At 38.8% G+C, this 19,417-nt stretch overlaps 2 protein-coding genes across 2 annotated transcripts in view; one reads left to right on the plus strand and one right to left on the minus strand.

Moving 5' to 3' along the window:
- PRKCZ (protein kinase C zeta) overlaps positions 1-9,289 on the minus strand; it is a 67,190-nt gene extending 57,901 nt beyond the window's left edge. Inside the window, 3 exon segments of the mRNA XM_037381592.1 lie at positions 2,797-2,918; positions 7,980-8,182; positions 8,940-9,289. Of these exon segments, the coding sequence (XP_037237489.1) occupies positions 2,797-2,918; positions 7,980-8,050 (193 nt within the window). The 5' untranslated portion in view covers positions 8,051-8,182; positions 8,940-9,289.
- Positions 9,290-9,664: 375 nt separating this feature from the next.
- CFAP74 (cilia and flagella associated protein 74) overlaps positions 9,665-19,417 on the plus strand; it is a 92,149-nt gene continuing 82,396 nt past the window's right edge. Inside the window, exons 1-3 of the mRNA XM_037381590.1 lie at positions 9,665-9,752; positions 10,451-10,586; positions 13,727-13,824. The gene's annotated coding sequence lies outside the window, so the exon portion shown is untranslated. The remainder of the gene's footprint in view (positions 9,753-10,450; positions 10,587-13,726; positions 13,825-19,417) is intronic.

Genomic DNA, 19,417 nt, shown 5'->3' on the forward strand with positions numbered 1-19,417 from the left:
CCAGGCACACGTAAACTGCAGTGCGTCACAACACACTAAAAGCAAGCAAATGAGCGAAGGTGTCACTCTCAACTCCTGAAACTTTGTGGAACACCCACTCTCCCCGCAGCACACCTTGTGTCACATATGGTGGACATGACCATACGACATATGGATCAAGTGGTGTCACCGTCGACCCACATATTAAATGAAGCTCATTTTTAAAAATTAAGAATATTTTTTTCAAAGATAAAAGATACCACTCTTTGAAAGCCACTGCTCCTGATAATCTATAAATACTGCAATAATGCAACATGAACGACAAAAGAATTATTTGTATTGTAAATCAAAAATCCACATTCCTTACATGTTTGTGGGATTTTATTGTGACTGAGTTAGTAGTTCAGACATTTTGGATGTTGTCAAAAACAGAGAAACATTAAAAAAGCCCAACAGAAAATTCATTTTCTTCAGCTTTTTGGTATTTTTCTTTATTCATTAAGCCTCAGCAACTGTGTGCTTTAACATAGTTCAAAGAGAACATCTGTTCGTGCTATCAGTCAAATGGACTTAAATTACATGTGGCAATACGTACAAACATTCACTCATATGCAGAAATAGGATAACTCCTAAAACCTGTGAGGACTGAGGGCAGCCAAAACAGCAGGTTGGTTGAAACCGGAAAACTTAGATTCAGGAATTAGAAAAAGGGTCGTACAGGTATGTATTTAACCAAGACTAGAAGAAAACTTAATAGAACTGCAACTACAAAAAAAAAGAGAAAGAAATCCATTATTTTTAAGGTAAAACTCAAAAAAGCTAATGCAACAGATAGCCAAAGCAAGAATAGTTAACAGGAATCACGTCTTAAAATCCTCCCAGTCAAAACCCATGAGATTTTTTTCTGTCCTACAAGAATCTTCCTTTTATTGGCAGTCATGCAGTTCTGATAGCTAAACACATGCAATGTATTTGTTCTCTGTGCATCTCTGAGCAGGTTATTTTGTATTAGACTGCCATGAAACTGAGGGGTAGGAAACTGAAGTTCCTAGTTGCCTTTGTCTTTCTTGGTAATCAGAAGATAAACAGTAAATTTTAAAAATAATTGATACCACTCCTTGATATTTTAAGAGGGCTGAATCTTCTTTGACTACAGGTTACCTCCTTCCTCAACCATTATTTTGAAATTCCATTCGACCACCAAACGATGTGACTCTGCTAAGAGAGCAGTGTAGGCCATCATTCAAAAAAACAAAACACAAACTACAAACTAGTATTTTTTCATCTTTCGGCATTCGGTTCTAGGAGTTCTGCTGCAGACCGTGGCTTTGGCAAAGTGCAAGAAGAAAATTACCAAGCACCTGTGCAGCTGTATAATTGCACCGTAGCTGTTTTCAACATACTAGGTCAGGAGTTCTGCCCACTATGAGTTACAGATGCATTACACTTCTGTTAAATCACAAGCAGACACATAAATTCCAAAAGGAAGCAAAATAAAGTAGCAAAGGCACTCAGCATCAAGTATCCCCATGTCACTACTACTCACAACAACCAGAAGGCTCTAACTTAAGGCTGCAGAGAACTGCCACATTTTACAGCAGAAAAAAATATGCAAACCCATCTCACACCACGCCGATATTTCAGAGCCTATAGGAAAGGTAAAGAAAAGGTAAGTTTCTCTCACATACAACTATTTGTGGAAGAATAATGATAAACTGCTTTACACCTGAAAATAACTTAGAACAATGAGATCTGGCATCACCAACCTTTCCTGTGGAACCGCATAGGAAAAATACTTCAATAACAAATAATTTTTACGTGATTTTATCAACTCCACTTTCCACAAAAGTAAAACTTTACACTATTTTCCCCACATATGAACACCCTCCACCATGACCACCTCCAATTTCTTTTTCTGGACATAACGTACTTTAAATATACTGGGCATTTTTCCTCACCACAATGGGGAAAAAACTTATTTCTGATTAAGTTTTTACTTAATATCCATTATCTTTGAAAAATGGTACACTGAAGTATCAGTCGAGTGAAAAAAACCCACAACATGAAATAAAGGTGACTAGAATTTGATTGGTCATTGTAGCTTACATCAGCACTATATTAACAATCAATTTAGTAGAACACTCCTTTAAATATAAACATCTACCCTCTGATTCTTGAAGAGGGTATGTTTATAATCAACACGACCATCAGTGACAATCATGCAGTTGCCAGGAACAACCACCATAAAAAGAGAAAACCAATTATTGTCACTGGAATTCTTAGCACCTACCTTCCATAAAACATAAAAATCCTCAAAGAGGTAAAGCCAGCCTTCTGGAATTACAATTGCATTGCTTCTCAGAAACACTTGTTTAAAAGAGAAATCACAATTCAGGAAACACAAATACCTATGTCATTCTGAAAGCTGACAGGGTTAAAAACATCAAAAAGTGATCTCGCCAAGAATACAAAATTGAGAATTTTGGGGGGTACAGCATTAGGCCTATGAAAGTGTGAAATTGAAACAAAGTTTGCATTCAGCATAGAAGTATGGAATAGCAAAATACTGAAGTTCTACGAAGACTTCACTTCTACAGAATTGAATTCAAGGGCTACCACAATCAACCATGATGCTTTGCAGCTCTTTCTTCTAGCTCCCTGCTGCTTTATAAGGCAGGTTTACATACCCTGGTGTTTAGGAACAAAAAGTAACTCCACAATATAAAACTTGTGTAAACAAGTTTCCTCAATGCCCCTTCTTTGTATCACAATGAACAATAAACCCAAGAATGCCCAAGTAGTATTTCAGTACAATACCTTCATCATCGATCCACTTGAGGGTAATTGGCTGCTCCTGTTGTAAATTACACATCTCATGCACTTCATCACAAAGTTCATCATAGCTCATTGATGCATCCAAGTTTGTTATCAGGATGTCCCTGCATGAGATGAAAACATAAGCTTTAACCAGAAAGTATCTGCATTAGCCTGCATATTCCAACAATTCCATCTATGGACACTAAGCTGCAAAGTCATACTTACAGAATCAGGATTCCTCGTATGAATACTCCCACTAACATAAATTAGTTGCCAGAAGTCAACAGGATTACATCTTACCATGTTTAACTTTTTTAAAAAATACTTCAGGATGGAAGAAATAACTGTGTTAGTGATCTATTTTTAATGCATGTTTACTTGGGTAAGTCAAGTTCCCTTATTGTAACTATCAAGGTTTGAAGTGGTGTAAAACGATCCCAAGACTCAGTAAGAATTAAATTTTATCCGGGTACTTCTCCCATCGGGACAGAAGAAAAATACCAATTATGGTAAAATCCTTTTAAAATGTAGGTTTCTCCTCACATCCACTATATTGTTAGAGAGAAAGCTTTGGTTAGGTAAATTCTCAAAAGATATCATTACAAGAAAACTCGGATAAAATCTTACTCAAATTCTGCATCTTCTGCTCTACCTTCATGGTGTTTTGAGAACATGAACCCAATACTGAACTCCACTAACATCAACCACACAGTACACTCAGGCATTTGTGAGAACAACTCTTGATTATATCAAGCCCACACAGTACTGTCAAAGTAGGACAAAGATTAAAAAAAAAAAAACAAACAGATTATGCAAACCTAAATATAAGGATACAAACTGGACTTTCTCCTGTTTTCTAAATAGGCTTCAAATGACAAGGAAAGGAACTAATTAAGTACAGGAAGAAAGAGGAGATGTACTCAAGTCATCTCAGCGCTTTCAAAACCTAGGGGATAGTTAGGAAAAGTTTTATATTTAATGGCTACTGGCACATGTAATTCTTTCCCCTCTTAGTTTAACACAGTAAGTTTACCAGAAGCTTCCCAACATGACTGAGATTTTCCTATTTTCATACCATGTGTCAAGTCATTTTAGAAAACATGTTATATTACATATTTTTCCTAGTCTCATCTTTCAACCAGAAGCCAAAAGGTACTACACGGAACTAGGAATCTTAAGTCCTATGACATAGACATATGACTTCTATGACATTTTAAATTATATGCACTAATAACTTTGTATTTTGCCTTTGCCAAGAAAAATTACAAGAAAAGCTCTAAGACAATAACTTAACTAAAGTTATTAAGAACTGAACTAAGTTTCAAATTCAGATTAAAAGTACTGCTGTCTTTTCAAGTGTACCTTTAATCTACAATTTGTTAAGTTCTCGAAGAACAGCAACTTAGTAATTCTTCAGAATAACAATGGGAAAAGAAACAGGCATGCTAACTGCCAACTGGTAAATCCACGTTATTGTACGATACTGAGAGCTGTCAGGTGAGGTTAAGAACATCTCCCTGTCAGAAAAAGTCTATTTTATGCACTTATGAAAGGAAGAGACCAAACCAGCTCTCAAAGGAGTGTCTGAGGTCTGGCACAACACCTTTCACCAAGACAAGGTCACCAACAAATGCAGCTCATTACTTAATGCCCTGCCACCACAAGCTACTCATGGAATGAAATAGCTAGATCTGTGGTAACTCTGGTCAATCACACTTTCACAAGTATCTAAATACTACTCAAAAACTGAAATTATGCAGGAAGACAATACTCCACTATGCACGCTACAAACTCCAAGCTGACAAAATGATTAGTATCAACCTTAAATTGTTAAAATTATTATAAACAGATGGCACTGCCATTCTACTAAGTTAATAAACTTGATATTGGACAAAACACAGGTGGACTATGCTAAATAGCACCTACTGCAGACACAAACATTAATAATATTTATTCAAGTTATTCTTATATCTCAATGATGTCCATGTTCTTTTGAGATTTACTGTGTTTCATCTTAACGTCTGTACAGCCACATTAGGCAATCAGGGCACAGATAAATGAAAATCTTTCATTCTTTTAATACTGATAAACCCCACAGGACACTTTTCTTTGTCAGATACCTGAAGTGGGACACTACAAAGTAATATGAAGTTATGTGTAAGTGGTTATAGCAAGAGAATCATTCACAGTGATAGATTAAGTGAGTCACCCTTTAGAACCAAGTTAACATACATCAAACTATACTGCATCACTGCTCTAAATGAAGTGATTTCAAGTAACCAGGTGTAAAACAGATAAACTAATTAACTGACATAATGAAATAAGAATTACACAAGTTAACTGCATAAGTAGATTACAAAACAAAGTTATTTATGCTATGCGAAGAACTCTGTCACACCCAGAAGCATGAATACCTGAGATACTAGGACTCCACAGACAGACTCAACAGTCATGTGCTTTAGAACTTCCTCCTGCTTATATTTTTAACTGGGATTTCAAAATGATATATTGTACTATTATTTTAATTTTTTAGCAGCTACCTGAATGAGCTCGTCCTTACTTCTGAAGTTGTCCAGCATCAATGACTTCCTGCAGTTTGTCAAATTTGTTCAAAAGACAAGTACTTTAATACTGAGATTTAAATGAATACTTTAATGGAGACACTGAGATAATCAGTTATACAGTCTACAATGCCAAAAGTCAGCTCTTATTCACAGAATTTGATCAGTACAACAAAACCAAAATTCACTGAGCTTAGAACTCGTTTTGTAAACTGACTTTTAGACTTCACAGTTTACGGAAATTACTGAATATAGCATTACAGAAACTACAGTAGTAGTTTATTGTAAAACATCATAATAATTATACATGAATTCTAATTGTGACACAAGTATCACCTCCTCCACTTCTGCAGACAAGCTCTACAGACACTTGTTTTATATCAACACTATCTGCCAGCAAGTTATCCCAAACCGTTTACACTAAGTTCTATTTGTGTTTATAGTGCCTTCCCTTACAGAGCTAAGGCAGCTGGCCAACAGCAGTTTCAGAGAAGCATGCACATCCATGCACCTCAGAAGTGCATCACACAATTACTTGAAGTTCGTCTGTTCCTTTCAACTTAAGCCTATCTATGACATGATTCAGAGGTGCAGGATAAAACTATGGAGCAGAAAATAATTACTAGTAACAGCAAATATATCTTTCACTCAGAGTTCAAGAAGCAGTTTACATGCATCTATTAAATAACCAAAACAAAACCATGGTGCAGATTAATGATAACAAAACCCAACTGATCTGCATTAACTATTGTGAACACATTTCAGAAATTACTGAGCAACAGTTAACAATGAACCACAGCATACAGTCCCATTTGCTTTCATAAATTGATTTCTTCTAAATTCTATTTCAACTAGCAAATTTCTGTACTTTGATGACTGGAGAGTGTGTCAATATTTTGTTATATTTTGACATGACTTCTGACCACTAAAAGCTTACCTATGTTTTAACTAAGCAAATTTTCATATGAAAATTTAACCTATACATAAGCGAACTCTAAATCAACAGATTCTGCTAGACTTTCAATTGACAGGTGGCAAACCGAAGAAGTAAAAAGCCAAATGAGTAGGCATAAGGGAAAGAAGTCAGTAGCACAGCTAGAAATTGAAGCCAGCTAAAGTAAAATCAAACACATTTTCACACTAATTTATAAGAAAACTGGCATTTACCAAATTAGTACCACTGCTCTAAATTTCTAAACTCAGGACCTCAAACTACTCCATGCTGACTCGGTGGATAAGCTTAGCAAGAAAGCATTTTGTTTTCAATAAAATTTGGTGAGGTGACTTTTATACACTTTTAATGCAACATGGCATTTTTCTACACAATAGAAGATCTGCCACAGCAGTAGCAACATTAACTTATTTAGCAGTAAAACATCAGAAAAGATGACTCAGGACACCTAGCCAGTAAGGTTAGTTTAAATACTTCAAATCAAGTCTAAGGATTTAATTAAGCTAAATATTTAACTCCTCAAATGACTTAAACTTAGGTCTTGGAGGAAGACAGGAGAGACCAAAGCAACATGAGATTAAACATGTCTGAAAACCCAAATTTCACACTGAAGTAATAAAAATTCTTCCTGACTGCTGATGACTGAAGTGATAAAGGACCTTGACTTCTTTATTGTCTTAAATCAGAGCTACAAAAACAAGCATTGTGAAAATAACTGAAGCAACCATGTTAACATCTCATTGCCCTTCAAAATGCATTAGTCAAATTACGGGGAGGGGAGCAGGGGAATCGGCCATCAAAAATTAAAGGGCAAACTATACAAGAGTTTACTTTTAGTATTTATTCACAGCAGGAAAACAAAGATTGTGTGTTTATTTGTTTTAAATCAATTAAAACTGAGTCTTCAACCAGCCTGCATAGGTTCATCTAAGTTTACTGATAACTTGCTATCTAAGCAAAATCCCCTCATTTCTCATATTTATTAAGTATTAATGGAAGTAATTCCAATAATACCTTCTAAAATTTCTGTAAGACAAACAAAAAAGGACAAACCCAATGGCACTCACTTATTACTTCAACACTTACTCTAATTTTCCAAGACAAAAAGTGCTGCAAGTTAAAATAGTATCTAAAAATCCCCACTAGAAAAGGACTCGTATTCAACTTCACATGTTTTGTCCCAAGGAGCACAGAGTCACAAATAGACATTTGTAAGTGCAAACGTGTAAGCCATAGTTCCTCCTAATTCCCGAGTAACCTGTAGAGTTCATTATGTAAGATTTGTCGTACCTTTATTACAAAGTAGACACAATGAAATGCAGTAACCGCATCTGGATGCAAGAGATGGATTTATACCTGTCCGTGACCACAAACGCTTGTAACAAAAGAGAAATCAATAACCCATCAGCCCAGCGTAACTGCATGCCAGTTTTGGGCATTTCCTCTTGTTTCAAGAGAAGAACAAACTACCAACTCTTTTCCACAACGAGCATGCTGCAGGAGTCCAGGTGGTATTTTAATAGCCCAGAAGTTTACATACCTGATCTGACATTAATAACAAATCTACCAACACCGTGGTTACTCTATCACTAGGTCAGACTATGAACTCTGCCTGATACACTTCAAAATTAGACAGGGCACAATATAGAGGAGAGAATACGCTGACTTACCCACTATAGTGTGCTTTCACTCTGATGAAGTCTTTGTTCAAATCAATTTTTGAGCCCATTCTGCTAGGCATGGTCTGTATTTAGCAGTCTAAATGAGATTTTAAATATATAGAAATAAGTTCATTCAAAACAGGTTAAGTCTTATTTCTGAACACCTTCACATGTGAAATACGCATTCCTCCTCCAGATGATTTTCAATCCAGCTGCACAGAAAGAAAACCAGAATATAGCTGAATGTACACACACTCTACTAAATGCATCAGTTGTGTCAAATTTTACGAACAGAAGTAGCTTTAAGTAGAACAGCAAGAAATCAAAAGGAAAATACACAAACCCATTGACCCGCACAGAAACTAAATGAGATCAGTTAAAAACACCCTGTACAATTCAGTTTTACATAAACATCCCAAGCATTTAAGGATGCTTTTTAATAAAACATCCAACAGTTCCCTCTTGGGCAAAAATACTCCAAAGAAATGTTTACTTATTCATCAGTGCGGCTTCTGGCTCTTTTCTTCCGCAGAGTAGCGTATTTTAAGTCAAAACAGTTTTTATATACATGGAAGCCTATTACCAATTAATGTTGGTTACAAATCTAACGCAAGAAAAGCAGAGGAGGAACTCACAGGGGTAATTTAAGTTACTTTGATGACTGGAGATTGACAAACACCTTGTTTATTCAAACTCACCACCCCCTTCCCTTACATATATAAACACACGTATACATATATACACATACAGGCAGCTCGCTAACCCCGGCCCGGGAAGGCAGGGCCGTGGGGACCAGGGAGGGACCCCGGCGGACGGCCACCCCCTCCGCCCCTCCCGGGCCGGGCCGCCCCCTCAGCGCGGGGCCTGCCGGACATACGGCGCGGGCGGCAGCGGCCGGAAGGCGACACTGTCGCCCGGGACGATCGCGCCAGGCTCCCCCCAGCCTCCGGGACCGGCCCTGCCTCCTACCTGCTCCGGCAGAGCTGGGTCCCACCTCAAGGAGCGGGACCCCAGGGGCCCGCTGCCCGCCCGCTCCACAAAGCCGGTGACAGCGGAGGGCGCTCTCCGCCTCGGGGGGGGGGGGGGGGGGGGGGCCGCGGCTCCGCGTCGCCGGGGCCCGCCTACACCTTCGCGGCCTCAAGTTGCTCAAAGTCCCGCGAGGAAGTTTCAGGACCGGACTTTGGCTCCCCGCAGCCCTCCGGTACCGGCAGGGCCCCGGGACGGGCCGGCGGCAGCGCGCGGCGGAGCAGGCAGCGCGCGGCGGGAAAAGCACCCGGTCCCCCCCTCAGCCGCCTCCCGCCTCCCCGCCCCGCGCCCGCTCCCGCGGCAACGGCACCACCGCGCCGAACATGGCGGACTAAGAAGGTTAGCGCCCACAGCCAATAGAACACCTCCTACACTACCTGTCAACCAATAGCAAGCTACGACTCACCTGGAGCCAATCCCCAAAAGGATCCCGCCCACCTACGACCAATCATAGGCCGGGAACCGTTACCTGGCGAGTTAGGAGCGTCACGACCAATCAAAAACGAGTGGGGGAGCGGTAGTAGAACACCTGCATCCAATAGGAGAAGCCAGCAGCAGGCGCGGGGGGCAGATGCGGGCCGTCCGCCGCCGGTCATGCTCCGCCGTGGCGCTCCGGAGCCCTGCCGTGCCCGCGCCGCTGTGGCGCTGTGGTGGAAGGAGGCCCTAGGCCTGAGGGAAGAGGCGGCTGCGACCGCTACAGCGCTGCGGGGGCAGCGAGTTGGCGCCTCTGCCCGTTTTTTGCAGCCCTCGGGAGAGGTAGAGGCTTGTCACCGCAGGGCTGTGGCTTCCTGAGGTGGCTTCCTCCCGGCGGGAGGAGCGGGGTGGCTCGGGCGGCAGCGGCGGGCACCCCCGCGGGCGGGCGGCTGGGGGGCCGCCTCAGGGCTGGCCCAGGGCGGTGCTGAGGCGAGGGGCGGAGCGCGGGCGCCGCCCGGGGTCCCGCGGGGTGATCTGGCGGCGGCGGGGGTTCCTCCCGTGGGGTCCCGCAGGCCCAGCCCGCTCTGGGTCTCCAGAACACCTCAGGCGAAACAAACGCGCCCCCCCCCCCCCAATAAACCCCCTGCCAGCTCCACCCAGGGCCCGGCCACCTCACCGCGGGGAGCAGCGTTGCCCCAGGGGACGCCGGTTTCCTGCCACGGGAGCATAAATCTCTCTAACGAGTGTAAACATCAAGCTGGGCCTGGAGAGGTGCATTCCGAAGTGTTAAACCAGGAAAACCGCGGGCAAGATAATAAAGAGGAAATAAGATAACAAAAATAATATTAGATTTCTGAGCGGCCAGAGCAGAGGGGAGAGGGGACAACAACTGATTACATTGTATTAGTGTTGTTGAATTAACCACAGTTTCACAAAGAGCAAGTCTGTGAAATGGTTTGTGCCTTTAGCTCTGTAAAGTTGGTTTGGTTGGTGGTTTGGGGTTTTTTTCCCCTGATAATACTTTGATCTTTTGATTTCAGCCTGTGGACCAGCTGTGGCTGAAGCAAAGCCCTCCCCTGGGTACAGCAGGTGGGGGCTTTGCCCCTTCCTCACGTGAAGGTGCAGGACATTGAACTCGGGGAGGCCCCCGGTGGTAATGTTGTTTGTCCTGGCCAGGTAGTTCTTTCCCTTGTCTCCTCAAACCATTTCCCAAGCCAATGCGCTATCCAAGCAAAAGGTTTGCTTTGGGACTTTTGTTGATCTACTTATATCTGCCATTGGGCAACAGTAACCCACCAAATTTGAAAAACCAAACCAAGGTGTCACAAATGTTAGATATTTTTTTTTTTCATTACCTGGAGTTGAGCAGCCATAATCTGTATTTTGAAAATGGAGAAGAAAAAACCCACAACACCTTAGTCTCCTGCTATTACCTGTGTACACCACTTGCATCAAGGTCTTTTTAGATACCATTTAGCACTTTCGCATTGTCTCTGGGGGGGTTTGCATGTGCATATGTGTTGGTGAGTTTGCATCAGTGTAGCCCTGAGCCACCTTTTGGTGTCTCATTAATCTTCCAAAATACAAATAAATAACAGTTAATACTGGTTTATGTAGCAGTATGCTCATCAGTCTAGATGTTTTCTCTGATACCAAGGAAGTGCACCAAATGGTTTCATTTATCAGTTTTTAATCTGGATTATTCGTGTATCCACTGTTGATTTTATCTTAGTGGGAGCTGTCAATACAGTTTCCAAATGGGCTCTTAAATCTTCATGTGTTCCAGATTTCCTCTGCTTAAAATGGAGAACATTATGTAAGCTTGTCTACAAACATAATTCTTTCAGGGCAAGTTAGACTTTGATCTCTGTCATGTCAATTAGACGACTTCAGGTCCTTGAGTTGTTGGATTGAAAGATAAAAGGTAGTACAGTTCTTCAGAACTGTGATTTGAGATTTTCTGTGTCTTATTGTTGTTATTTTTTCCTACTGCAACTTATTGAGGACCAAAGGTCAGGTACGTTTTCAGTGCTTGAAGAAAATCACAACAATAGTATTTTTTACTTCTTGCAGAGATATTTTGTGGTTGATCACTTATTACTAACGCTGTTATTTTAGAAGTCTTACTTTGAGTTGGTTTATATTTTTTTATATTACAAGACTGTTTAAGCACTTGAATTTCTTACTAGATGCTTCCCACTTCTGGGCAGATGGCATTTTTTGGAGAGGATGTCAGCTTTGCTCTGTGCATTAGCTAACAAGGTTGTAACTGGTTTGAAAACGCAACATATTGTATGATCATTGTTTCTGGCATATTGTATTTGAAGCATAATCAACTTCTGTTGTCCTGGAGCTGCAAATCCCGAGTGTATTCCTGAGCTTTGCTTTTTTTTTTTTAAATTTTATTTTCCCCCAGATGGCACAGTATTGCACTTTTTGTCTTCTACTAAACCATCCTCGCCTGATGAAAAGTTGTAATATTGCTGTCCACTACAGCTAGGTTTGAAGAGCTGACAGGCTTCTAATTTTATTTTATTTTATCCCAGGTTTAAATAAGATATTTATTGCATCTAAAATTTTAGTTCTTTTTAAAATTATTATTATTACCTCTTGATATCATAACTCTTAGTCTGAAGAGCAGTCTATGAACTGGTTTGTTTAAAAAAGAGAAAGCTTAAAACCAGTTTTTTTCAAGTATTTCAGTTCTGTTTCGAAAATCAGTGTTACGATATCCAGCCCAACAAAATGGGAGTTTCCAATTCTTGCTTCCCTTTGTTTATATGATGAGCTTTGGCAAATCATAAATCTGTCATATGGTCTAAAAGGGTTGTTTTTTTTTTTTAAGAGGTGGGATAATTGATTTCCTTACCAGTATCAGTATTTCAGTTCTATGAGAAAGGAGTTCCCTCCTGCAAGAGAAATACTCATGAAGATTTGCCTTCTATTTTATTTTCCTGAAAGTCAGTGTGGCTTATTAGCAACCAGGGTGAATAGCAGCCAGTACTCCCCAGGAGCTGCTGAGGTCCAGTGTAAGTTACCTTCAGGAGGACATACTTAATTTCCAGAGCGTTCTTAGTGAAATGTGTCAGGATCTCAGGCTCTATGTTAGCTTGTGTTATGATCCCATCACCTCATCTACAGTGGAGCTGCTCCTGTTTTATACAGGTATGGCCATTGTGATCATCCTTCTCCACACATGTAATACTACATTCAACCTTAGGGCCCCGTTGTGCCACGGATTTACGCTGGCATCAGAGAGCAAGGATTTGCTAAGGCATCTGATGTTGGTATTTCAACTGCTGCAGCTTATATAGTCTGAAGTTACCTCATTATTAATTGTCTTTTTGACTAAAAGTTATGAACATCCAGAGTGTTGGTTTCCAAACTTAATGTCTCCCTCATCATTTCATTTTTGTCTTTGACAGTGACCTGGAAGCCTCTATTTAAGCATGTGTATCTGTGCAGTTCCAGCAGATGGCACAATATTCCTAGGCAACTGTCTGGGAAACAGTTGTATATACAGTGCTAATAAGTGCTAGTTCTTTATTTTAATGCTACAGGCTGTTGAGGGCTGTTCTTTACAAATTAAAGGGAAAAAAATGATTTGGGGTCAATGATAGCATCAATCTAACGTACTGCTTCAGGTGTCAGATATTTGTATTAATGTCTGTTAATATCACTCCAGTGCAAGGTTTTTGTAGCTGTATTTTCCTTTTTAAAATTCTAGAAAACATTTGTTACTTAATGGGTCTGGAAACTCTTAGACTATGAAGTACAACTGCTTTAGCGCCTGTAACAAGAATGTAGTAATCTTCCTTACCTCCTTTTTCAGTTGGTGTCTTGAAAGAAACAGGCTGTGGTTGCATAGGAAAACTGGGCTGTAGGGGTATACATTCCTTGCTGTCATGAGCCATTATTCACAGAATAATTTGTCCTGCATGCTTAAAAACATGAAGCACTTAAATACCTCGCTGAATCCACAGAATGAAACCAAATAATTTATTCCAGGCTTCATGTGAAGAAAGTAGTGTCTTTTGACCTTTTCAGTGAAAGGAATCGTATGCCAAAATCTCTCGGAGCATTTTCTCTACATGCACCGCTCAAAAGAAACAACTAATTGTCAAATACAATTTTATACACTACAGTTAGGAAGAGATGAGAATATTTCTGGATTTAAAAGTTATCTAGCTTGGTGAATAGTGTAAAAATAATTTGGTATCACAGGTTTAGTACCTGTAACTAGTGTTTTGGCACAAATATCTACAAAACCAGGAGAAAAACCTAACAATATACAATTTTTTCCTGTTTGGTTTTAGGTCACAGGAACCATTTTCTCTTCAAGCTGGACTTCAGCATAACCAAGAGACAGAAACAAATTTTACCTTGTCATCTTTACTCATCCTGCTTAAAATCTGTAAGTAATGCATGGTTTTGGAAGGTACCTACTGCATCTGAAACTGATTGTGTGTATTGAATTTTATTATATTTTAACCCTTGTGCCTATTGTTTCCTCTGTGCATTTGCCTCTTTCTGATCTACTGATAGATGCATTTGTCTGATGGAAGAGCATTGTAACTTTTCCAAATAGCTCCAACCTCTCTTTACAAATAATCTCAGCAGTTCTTTTTTTACATTTTGATGTACAGATCTGTTCAAGTGCTTGTGCTTTATATTAACCTATTGTTATTCTGCCAGCAACAGCTGCTGTGCAAAGAAAGAAAAAAAAAAAGGAGTAACCTAATGCTTACCCATTCATACTATGTGCTTCCACTTGTACAAGTTGGTATTGTAAAGATGAGTATAGATCCAGAAAAAGTAAGTCTGTGAATCCAGGCTACAAATGATGGAGAGAGATTTAAAGATGGTGCTATGCTTTTAAAACAAAGATCAGAGGATGCATATTGGTTATGGTTCATTTTGTTTCACAGGTGAGGAATTCAGCAGAGATGAAGACTCTGTCCTTGTAGTTTGGGAGCTATAGTTGCTATATTGATGTTTACATCTCCCCTTTCCACTGGTGTAAGAAACAGGGAGGAAAAGCTCTGTGTTTTAATTTTGGTAGTTCAATGAACACATCAAGTTGTTTGCGTTGCAAACACATTTGGTTGCGTAGAAGAAAGCTTAGCTAATTTATTGCTGTTAAAAAAATATTTTTGATTAGTAGAATGCAGTACACCATGTTATGTATTTCAGCATATGATGTTCATGCAGTTGGGTTAGTAAAACGATATGGTGGCTTATTCTTCTGAACGATACCTTTGGTTAAAATAAGTTAAGTCACAAGTGGGGCAACTATTGAAATATGTACGAAGCACTTAGGCAACGCCAGCATTGGGATATTTACCATATTGAAATGTTCATTTAATGGAGAAGGGGTTATAAAATCAGATGAAGAATGGTCTGAAACAAGACATCACATAAACTGTAAATAGAGAATCGTCACAGAAAAGATTTATTGACTAGCAACGTTTATTTTTTCTATAGCTCAGATCACAAATTTGTTTTTGACTGATACTCTGAATGCCAAGGTTTGAAAAAGCAAAAGATCTTGACTGAAAGGGATACTCACACACATGAAGGAACCATTATGGGAATAAGATTTTTTCAAGGAAATTTATTTATACACATAAAAATCTGCTAGAATGTCTTAAGTTTAAAGTTAGTTTTGCCAATGTATCATTAGACAATCAGTGTTTGACTAAAACAGGCATGCTCATAGATTGCTCATTGTTTCGAGATTTTCATGTTGAAGTGCTTTGTCTTCATCTTTATGACCTAATTATACATCAGTTTAGAAAGTCTGCCTGATAACGGTTATCACCATGTATCCCAGATCCTAAAGGGAAAAAGCTCTGTTATTTAACCCAGTGAGGACTGCTGAGTTTAATGTTTAAGGTGCTATTGCTTAACACCCTTTCCAGCAGTATGAGAATTGCAGATCACCAAGAGAAACACTCCAGGTCTGCTGTTAAGATGTGAGTGGGAGGCAAAGGTGCTACTGGACTGAAAGCATAACATGTGTTATCAGTCATAGCTAGGAGGGTCTTAGCTCACTGTCACTACCAGTTGATCCATCTCATCTCCAGAGCACTATCTCTGGCTTACAAAAGGCTTTTCTTTGAAAGAAATACACCTCTTTAGAAACAAAGATCGGAGGATACATATTGGTTATGGTTCATTTTATTTCACAGGTGAGGAATTCAGCAGAGATGAAGACTCTGTCCTTGTAGTTTGGGAGCTATGGTTGCTATATTGATGTTTACATCTCCCCTTTCCACGGGTGTAAGAAACAGGGAGGAAAAGCTCTGTGTTTAAATTTTGGTAGTTCAATGAACACATCAAGTTGTGTAATTAATTAGCAAGTAGCTCAGCTAGGACCTTCATTGCTTAAATGACTAAAACTATTGGGATTGTTCCTACTACTGAAGGTTGCTGAAGAATCATTGCACTCACTATATGAACTCCTCACAGAATAGATTATGTACAGAGATATTTTGCAAATTTAGACAGAAAGTTACAGAGTTGTAAGTTCTTAAACTTATGACTGGGTGGCAGGACTTGCGGATTTTTCTACCCTTTCTGTGCTGAAATTACTTTTTATTTTTTTTAACTGCTCTATCCACAAAGTACTTGTATGTTTTCGACAAAGTTGACCAAAAAAAAAAATCCTTCTCATTTTCTCCCTCCTAAATGCTTCAATTAAAACATCATTAGGACAACTAGTTTTTAAAGACAATTGTTGCAAAACCAGGGGCAGTCAATTCTAGTTTTGCCTCAGTAGAAGACGATGGGTATCCTGTTACTACTTGAATTAGTGACTTCAGATTTTCAGCTACATTAGGACCTTTCCAAGGTCCTTTAAAAACTTTTCAAGGTTTTAAAGATTTAATAGGGATTAGAATGATGATTTCAGACTATGAACAAAAAAACAGATAAATTGAGAGAGACGGATACTATCTTCCAATATATGTGAAATGTGAGTAACCAGTTCTGTGTCGTTCTAGAACGAAAATGTGTTCCCACAGAATGTCATCTTAAGCAGAACAAACCAGCAATGTGCAGACATGCAGGCTGCTTTTCAGACTTTTTACTCTTTTTGCCAAGCAAGAGACAAACTATTGTTTCTATTTCAATCAATGGCAGTGAAGTTATTAAGTCCAATGGGAATGAATCTGGGCCAAATGCCATTAAGCTTGGATAAAAATTATAAGGCAGAGCATTAACGTATTTTAAGATAAACTGGACTAAAGCATATATCCTACATAACATCAGAAATCACCATGGTAATTCTTTGCAGATTTTCTTGCTGGATTGAATATTAGTGTTTTTCTAGCCCATGTTAAAATAGACAAAATGAATAATGTTTCAAGACTATTTTAAGTCAACACCTCCCTTACTTGTCTTCCTTATATAAGACAGAAGCACCCAGAAGCTAACTCACTTTTATTGACAACATGTTAGCCAGAAGGATAAAGAATTCTATGGGTAGCCCAAGATATGTATGTTTAAAAGCAAATAAAACCAAACCTGTATGCTGCTGTATTCATTTTTTCAGTATATTTAAACAATCTGTCTCTGTAGAAACACAAATTTTCCCCACTTCCCTTTTGTTATATGTTCACCAGCACATAGTACGCTATAAATCACAGAGGCTTCTTTCTTCTTGCTGCATAACATGGTCCTAATCCTTTAGAAAGCAACAATCCCTCTTATAAAAGATAGCAGTGAAAGAAACTATGCAAGAAAGAAAATGACTGCTTCTACCATGGAAGACATGCAATTGTCATTTCAGAGGGTGGAAGAAAATGATGAAAATTTTAAACAAAAAAGACTTAACCCTGAGGATCAAGTTTTCACCTTGGATCCTCAAGAATCCTCTTTCTATTGCTTTCTCTGAATCAGGCTTAATGGTGCTGCCCTAACTTCTCATTATTGGTCCAGCCAGCATTCAGTTTGATGGAAAGACAGGCATTCTTAGTTCAAAATATTCCAAATCCAAGAAGTGCCTGCTGGGTTCTTCAATAAGCCTGCACAGAACCACCATTTTAGGCAATCTGAAAATAATCATAGCTGACATATTAAATGTTTCTTCTTTATAAAGTACAGGTTCAATTTTAAAATACTATATGCACTATGATTTATAAATAACAAATAGAATCCTCCTGTCTTTTATATCTATGCATGTACGAGCTTGTATGTGTGAAAGTTGCACACACAGCCTGGAAAGATAAGGGTAGGATAATTCTAAATATAGATACAACAACACAGTAAGTTTAAGATGTATAGAAATAGATCTTTTGTGTTTCTCTAAATCTGAAAGAAATGTAGCAATAAAGGAAGAACAGTCTGGATGGAGTCCTATACCAGATGTTTTACAGATTACTCTGTATTTCATCAATCTGTATTTAATCTTAAGACTGTAGTAATACTGGAATAGCTCAATGGCCTATATATTATTTTGCTACTTCCATTTATACCTGTTCCACATACCTACCTTTTAAAGCTGGCCAATTATTTATTACTGTGTAAAGAAAAATGTCCTCCCTAGCCCATGCGGTAACCCAATGCATGAAAATTGAGAGTTTTGTGATATTTGTGCTGGCAAAGGTAACTCCCAGTGCTCTTGTTCAGATTACTTTGTAAGCAGCTGATGCAAACGTGTATTTGTTAGTAACTTGTTACCCAGTGACTATGTTAAAGGTGTTTGGGCCAAAATCACAGGGTTGAGTTTCTTGCCTTTTATGTAATACTCATTGGAAGGTACAGAGGTTTGTAAACTGCGACTTTTAGTCTCACTGTTTTTCATACCTGTGTGATGAGATTGTATTGGTTTTGCCTAATATGTTATGCCAAAGAGAAAGAAAATTTCCTTTTTCCAAAGGATGAAATACTTTTCAAGTGAAACAAAGGGAAAGACAACTGAGTATCAGGTGAAATAGAAGTATTGCAGGAGTTAAAGCAAGGAATAAGTTTCCAAAGGTTGGATTCCTTTCACAGGAATTTATACATAAATTTCCAAAGCTACTCCGGATTCAACTCCCTCTGACCAACTTGCTAGACTGTCTCTTCCTTAATTACACAGAAAGCTTATACAAATTATTTTTGCTACTTCTTTTCCAGTTGAGTTTTTAAACTTGTTGGGGTAAGTATCTCTCAGATATATCTTTAAAATCCCAGTAAGCTAGGAGCTGTAATACTAGTTGGGACATTTTGTAATAAATAATTGTATTGTGTATTATTAATTGCATGGTAGGAGCCTGATCCCACTGGCTTTTTAAATGCCAGGCTTTCTGCTGAAGTTGTTAATGGATCCTGTGAACACAAACATTTGAGCTTGTGACTCTCAGGTTTCCCTTACCTTTACTTCTTCCTACATCAAGTAGTTAAAAAAAAAACAAACCACAACCAAACAGGAAACAAAAAAACTACCCCCTCCCATCTATTTGCAATAAAGTAAACTAAGCCAACAAATTAAGGAATATAACTCCAGAGCAAAAGAGGTACAGAAGGCAATATTTTGTTTATGAACGTTCCCAAGGAGCACAAACTGTATGAGAAATCTTACCTTAACCAGAAGATAATTGTTCTCTGTTGCTTAATGTTTTATGGTTACTATAGGAATATAAAAACTGTTTAAAAGCAAGCACGAAATAAAGAATGTACAGTCTATTTCATAAATATTTTTTTTTTACATCCCTTATCCCTTAATACATCTGTAGGACACTATCAGAAATCCTCTTCTTCTCAGGTGAAACCTGCACTAGTTTGCAGGGCTAATTATTGTTGAACAACTTAGGTAACAAGTATTTTTCAGGCTTTGAAACTATTTCAAATATTCTTTGTTTTCCTGAGCACCCATCTCCTTACTGTCTTAAACTATTTCAATTAAGCATTTAAACAGTTCTGAAAAGTTAAAATATTTTTGGTAAATCCCCTCACGGAAATTTCATAAGCTTTGCCTGAAAAAGGAAGTTCTACCATTAGTTTGGGTGCTCTTCTCTGCGTGA

The sequence above is a fragment of the Falco rusticolus genome, chromosome 3, assembly GCF_015220075.1.
Source record: "Falco rusticolus isolate bFalRus1 chromosome 3, bFalRus1.pri, whole genome shotgun sequence".
NCBI classification, from domain to species: Eukaryota; Metazoa; Chordata; class Aves; order Falconiformes; family Falconidae; genus Falco; species Falco rusticolus.